We start from the raw sequence: 6,489 nt of genomic DNA, 5'->3' as shown, positions 1-6,489 counted from the left end.
TGAAAACCCTATGTACTCACCAAGTTTCCCAACCTGACCACTCAGTTTATTTATATCACATGTGTCGATACGAAGTTACATTACACTAAGAGATTAAAGGAGATGTAGATCACTTGTGTAAATGAATGTAAGATCTGTTTATGCTTATGTTTCTGTATTGACGATGACATCCCAAAGTTTTAATACAAAAAAAAACTAAATACATTTATGTGAAAATGTTTTGATAATATATTTATCATATTTTTATGGGAACATATTCCGCAATATTATTCTTTAAAAATGATACTCTGATTTTCAAATAAGCATAAATATTTTTTTTAAATGACCGTGGATTTGGAGATGTCACACGGAGCTTACAACCATACTGGCCTTCATTCAAATAATAATCAGAGTTTGATTTGGTTGCTTACATTTCCGTTCAGATATGGGAATCATAACCCGATGTATCTTTTTTGTATCTTCCTTCCTTCTTAGAGGTTCCATCGGTCCTACAAAATCTGAAAACAAAAGCCATCTTAGAGGTTCCGTTAAAGGCTCTATTAGGGCTTTTGTATATTTTTCTTCATTCCTCTTTACGAACTTCGAATCTCAAGAAAACCCAATACAAATTTGATGGAAAAAATAAAAGCAGTGGTGTGTGGCGTTGCTTGGTGCACTGATGATTTCAATATGGGATTAGAAAACCTAGAGTCCAATGAATCATCTGTAGCAAAGTCCAACGATTGATTTTTATTCTTGAGTTTGATTCTTGGCATAGTCCAATCATACATTATCATATTTGGTCTAGGGATAGATTTTAAAGACGATGAATTTGAGTATTACGATTTGGGATTTAGACCTGGATGTAAGGATAATATAATTGGATGTCAATGTTGTTGATGGGTGGCTCTGAATATGGATTTACGTAAATATACATGAGAGGGAGAGAGAGGTCCTCGTTTAATAAGAAATGCTCTTATTTGACATTTCATTTAATGACATGGAAAAGGGGTAACCGGTTTACCCTTCAAATTTTCGAAAGAGACATTTTAAACTCGACAAAACAACTGTGTTCCCTTATAAGGCAAGAAATAACTTTAAGAACTGAATGAGATAAGTCGTAATACATATTAGGGCCATTGCGTCATATTTCCTTTTCAAAACGATCATTTTTATTGAGATGACCCCAATGAGCAAGAAGCTACACAAAAGCCAACAAAAAACAGTACAATACAACAAAAGCAACACAATTACATAGAGGAGAAAGGAGAAACATTCAAATCCCCCCAATTACAAATTACACCTTTACCCATGACTTTAATCCACATACACACCAACGATTTAACAGTCTTCACCACTTTTGAAGGGGTGCTAGAGTAGGTTTCCTGAGATTGGACCTTGTTATGACTTTACTTTTATAGGTGAGAGTGTTTATTGTGTTTGCAATCTTGAGATAGTAGGTTCCCTGAATTTGATATAATGATGAAATAAGGTACTACAACAATGATTTGTGGTTGATATTATCGAGTGTTATACATTTTTTCTAATAGAAAATGACGTATGGGGGTAACCGATCCATTTTTGTTCATATTTGGTCACTTATTTTTGTATACTATATATTTAACAGTGAATTTCTTAATTTCGTTCAAATTATACCCTTACGATCTGTTGTAGTAGGTTAATGCTCAATTGTTATATATGTGCTATACGAGATTGAAAAAAATGACTTAAGAGAGCAACCAATTGTCACTTTTGTTCACAATTGACCCCCTTTTTTGTACACCATTGATCATTAAATTCTTATTTATTTTATTTTATTTTTTTTGAAATTATATCACATGAAATTGTTTGGATTATCACTAATACTTGTTGAAATGAAGTTTGGTTCTTAAAGGTAGGGGTGTCAATCAATAATACGACACGACAAAAATGCATAACACAAAATAAAATTGGGACAAAATTGAAATTTATGTTTGTATCGTGTTCCTATCAAATGTAAAAAGAAAACACGAGGTTGTGTCATATCATGTTCATGTTCAAACTTCAACACGAAATTGACACGATATTAACATGTTTTTTTGTTGTGTTTTGCAAAATTAATTATGAATTAAATAAATTAAGGGTTTATTTTATTTTATTTTTACTGTGTTTGTCATGTTGTTGTTTTTATCGTGTTTTAATCGGGTCATATTTGTGTTAGTAAAACAAAACACAAAATAGTGTCGTGTCATGTTTCGTGTAATATAAAAATTATCGTGTCTGCTAAAAACACGATACAACTATCCAATTGTAAAAAATCAAACCGACCCGCAAGATTGTCCGAACGGGTAAGAAAAAAACACAGACCAATTCCGAAAAACACCAGACTGTTCCAAAACCGACGTAAAACCAATCCAAGACTAACCCGAGACCAATCTTAAACTAACCCGAGACCAATCTTAAAGCCAAAAGCAAAAATTCATATACATGTTATCCAACTTCTTTTCTTCTTTCTTGCATATTTATCCCCAAGTGTTACTATGAATGGGCTGGCCATGTTAGATGGCCCTTAGAAATGAACCTCACCAACACCAAGAGTCCAAGACCTTTAAATATTGCAATGGGACCCACCGGAAGCCGCAATATCCTGGAACAAGTAGTCGCAACCACCACTTTGACCCTTCTCCCATTTCCTTACAACACCGACCCGCAAGAACTCCAACGATGGTCATTTCATCAATGGCGGCTTCATCTGCAATCTCATCTAGCTCCTCTCTTTTCGTCAGCCAGGTAAAGAAGACAACTCCAATCGATTCCTTTCATCTCGTCGTTCTCTTTCCCAAAATCTTTGTTTAACCCATTTCTGATTTTTCAAAATTTCCAGAAAGATGCGGGCGTGTCTCCATTCTCCACACAATCATCCAAATCGGTCCAAATATCCCAGAAAAAAGTATCGAGGAAGATCGTATCCGTCATGGCACCACGACAATCTGAACGAAAACCATCCACGACTGGTTCAGTTGGGTTTTTTCCTTTATTCCTTCTATTATTTATGTTTCTATTGTCACGAATCTGTAAATTATAGATCTATTTGGTGAGTTTTTGATGTTAAGCTTCCAAAAGATGGATTTTTACGAATGCTTTGACTTTTGAAATCATAAAGGCGACAACAATGCTAGCTACATGTAGCTTTTAGGTTAATTGTACCCAATTTTCACTTTTCCATGAATGTAATCGATAACTCAAAACAACTTAGGGTTCGTCAACTATTTCAACCTTTACTCAGTTTATTTTCTCTTTGGAGTATATATTTTAGCATCATAAGTTTGAACTCGAAGAAAAATAGCTTTTGCTAGGTTAATCCTGTTATCAATTGAATGTAATCGATAACTCAAAACAACATTGTGTTGATTTTTCTCTATGTTTATTTGGACTAATTGGATTGTATTTAGGTAAAAACTGGGATGACAATGACAGAGAAAATATTTACAAAATCATCTGAGAAATCCCAATTGAGCCCTGGAGAAAATGTTTGGGTGAATGTTGATGTGTTGATGACACATGATGTTTGTGGGCCCGGTGCCATTGGAATCTTCAAGAAAGAATTTGGAAGTGATGCCAAGGTATCATTATCAAACTAAATAAATTCTCTTTTCGATTCAAATAAATAACATTTTTAAAATATGTTATTGTTTTAGGTTTGGGATCGTGAAAAAGTTGTCATTATTCCTGATCATTATATATTCACAAGCGATGAAAGAGCAAATAGAAATGTTGATATCATAAGAGATTTCTCAAATGAGCAAAACATCAAGTACTTTTATGATATCAAAGACCTTGGTAACTTCAAGGTAGTAATTTTACATTTATTTTTATTTTTATAAGATAATATAATATTTGATGGATTAATTGTTTTTTAGGCTAATCCTGATTACAAAGGTGTGTGCCATGTTGCTCTTGCACAAGAAGGTCATTGTAGGCCTGGAGAGGTACAATCAAATTAATTAAATTCAATTTTAAATATTAATTATTATATAAAATATGTTATTTTCATATATTCATTAACATTGCTCATATATTCAGGTCTTACTTGGGACGGATTCCCACACGTGTACAGCCGGAGCATTTGGCCAGTTTGCCACCGGAATCGGAAACACCGATGCCGGATTTGTGTTAGGAACCGGAAAGCTATTGCTTAAGGTTTGAACTTTTTGTTTGTTACGATGGAATTGGGGAAGGAATGGAATGGAATGATTAATTCCATTGGAATCATAAAAACTTTGCTTTCCATTACCTTGTTTTTTACAGGTGCCTCCAACTTTAAGATTTGTGTTAGATGGAGAAATGCCTAATTATCTCCTTGCAAAAGATTTGATTTTACAAGTAAGATTCACTCTCAATAAATTCTTATTACATTTTTCCAAACAATTAATCTTTTTTTTTTTTTTTTTATCATAGATAATCGGTGAAATATCTGTATCTGGTGCAACATATAAAGCAATGGAGTTTGTTGGATCAACTGTTGAAAGTCTAACAGTAAGTTTTTAACAAATTTATGCAACAAAGTGAATTTCTTACCATTTTTTTTATTTACAAAATTGGATGCTTGTTTTTATTGTTTAGATGGAAGAAAGAATGACATTATGCAACATGGTTGTTGAAGCTGGTGGGAAAAATGGTATTGTTCCAGCTGATGCTACTACTTTTAAATACCTTGAGGTTCGTTTCATCATACTCTTGTCCAAAAAGACATAAATACCCCTCCCCATGTTACTAAGATTTGTATCTACCACAGGACAAAACATCTCTGCCTTATGAGCCAGTTTACAGTGATGATCAAGCAAGGTGGGCCCGTTTTACAATAAGTTTTTTACACGATAAAAAACTTTATATTCACATTTATATCCACTTACTTTTTTTATTTTTTTTATTTCAGATTCCTTGCTGAGTACAGGATTGATGTTTCCAAATTGGAGCCCCTAGTGGCAAAGGTTTGATTTATACATTATCCATTTGTGAAAAGAAAAAAAAATGCATATTTGGATTTTCTAGCAATATATTAATATATAAATGTTAATATTAATAATTTTACTTTTTGCAGCCTCATTCACCTGATAACCGTGGTTTAGCAAGAGAATGCAAAGATGTCAAAATAGACCGAGTCTACATCGGATCTTGTACAGGTGGCAAAACTGAGGATTTTCTAGCTGCAGCCAAAGTTTTTCTAGCTTCAGTAAGATCTCACAATCTTTCTTGTTTATTTACTGTTTTACCCTTTGCTTTACTTAAACCGTTGATATAACGTGCAGGGCAAAAAGGTCAAAGTACCGACATTCCTTGTTCCCGCTACTCAAAAGGTTTGTAGTTTGTACTCTTTTGGTGATTTTTTTTAAAACTTGTGTGTGTGTGTGTGTGTGTTTATGGTGATTTGATATTTATATATAATTTGTTAGGTGTGGATGGACGTATATACCCTTCCAGTGCCAGGATCTGGTGGGAAGACTTGTTCCCAGATATTTGAAGAAGCTGGATGTGATGCCCCTGCAAGTCCTAGCTGTGGTGCTTGTTTGGGTGGCCCTAAGGATACTTATGCACGCATGAACGAAGCTCAGGCCAGTATTTCCACCACTTTTCCAAATATACCCTTATATGTCATTTTAGTATTTTTTACATTTTCTATCTAGCTTATAAGCTAGTTTTTACTAAAAGCTATTACTTCATCAGCTACCAGCTGTCCTATCAGACAAAAGTCAGCTTTTCAGCTAGTCTGCAAAACACCGAGTATAAAATAAGTAGAATGAATGTTTTTTCTTTTTTTTGGTGATTTCAGGTTTGTGTATCGACTACAAATAGGAACTTTCCTGGGAGAATGGGCCACAAAGAGGGACAGGTGTATTTGGCTTCACCTTACACTGCTGCAGCTTCGGCTTTGACTGGTTTTGTGACTGATCCAAGAGACTTTTTGCAATAAGTTTTCTTTATTTTGTGACACGACTTTGTTGTATGGTGTCATAACTTGAAAACTAGTTGCTAAAGATTGGGTTTTAGCATGTTATTGTGAGAAAAAAAACATATGAAATGATAATAATAATATGTTGGTGTATGTTTTTTGTTATGATTATGCGTTATGCAATAAGCATCCACGAGGCTTGTGTTTATGTTATGTGGCTTTTGGTTTGTTGGATGTTTTGGAGAAATTGAATGTCAAATAAATTGGAATTTGAAGGATTAGAATTTCTCATGTTTGGTTTTTGGTTTATAGAATCGGTTTTTCGGTTTCAAGCAATGGGTTTATTGGTATTAGGTTTCAAAATTGCCGATGTTTGGTCTAAACCTCAACTTTTTAGGGTTTATGGTCCTTTTGGCATGATTTGTATGTGGAAATGGTCCCCAGACTTAACTCCAGATAAATTGTTGTTGTTAACCCCATCATGTGCCTCCCGCATGAGAACATTTTTGTTTTTTCATGTTCTAGGGACCATTTTGCAGATGCAAATGTCAACAAATACTAAAATCTTTTACCCCCTCATT

General features: G+C 34.0%; 1 protein-coding gene across 1 annotated transcript; it reads left to right on the top strand.

Annotated features, from left to right (window-relative positions):
• Positions 1-2,589: 2,589 nt before the first annotated feature.
• Positions 2,590-6,073, top strand: LOC145095540 (3-isopropylmalate dehydratase large subunit, chloroplastic-like). The gene is made up of 15 exons (XM_079033400.1): positions 2,590-2,748; positions 2,843-2,977; positions 3,411-3,581; positions 3,657-3,809; positions 3,879-3,947; positions 4,042-4,158; positions 4,267-4,341; positions 4,417-4,494; positions 4,582-4,677; positions 4,754-4,803; positions 4,895-4,949; positions 5,060-5,191; positions 5,268-5,315; positions 5,412-5,570; positions 5,789-6,073. Exons 1-15 carry the CDS (start codon positions 2,683-2,685, stop codon positions 5,927-5,929), a joined length of 1,545 nt encoding a protein of 514 aa, XP_078889526.1. The 5' UTR covers positions 2,590-2,682; the 3' UTR covers positions 5,930-6,073.
• Positions 6,074-6,489: the final 416 nt, after the last annotated feature.

This window comes from Lactuca serriola, chromosome 1, assembly GCF_051521515.1.
Source record: "Lactuca serriola cultivar US96UC23 chromosome 1, Lser_US96UC23_V15, whole genome shotgun sequence".
NCBI classification, from domain to species: domain Eukaryota; kingdom Viridiplantae; phylum Streptophyta; class Magnoliopsida; order Asterales; family Asteraceae; genus Lactuca; species Lactuca serriola.
This window is presented reverse-complemented; position numbering and strand designations above follow the sequence as displayed.

Excerpts from the sequence above, each read along its gene's own strand:
- LOC145095540 (XM_079033400.1), top strand. The coding sequence starts at position 2,683 with ATGGTCATTTCATCAATGGCGGCTTCATCTGCAATCTCATCTAGCTCC. Across the intron at positions 3,810-3,878 it reads AAGACCTTGGTAACTTCAAG|GCTAATCCTGATTACAAAGG; the intron begins GTAGTAATTTTA and ends ATTGTTTTTTAG. Across the intron at positions 4,159-4,266 it reads CCGGAAAGCTATTGCTTAAG|GTGCCTCCAACTTTAAGATT; the intron begins GTTTGAACTTTT and ends TGTTTTTTACAG.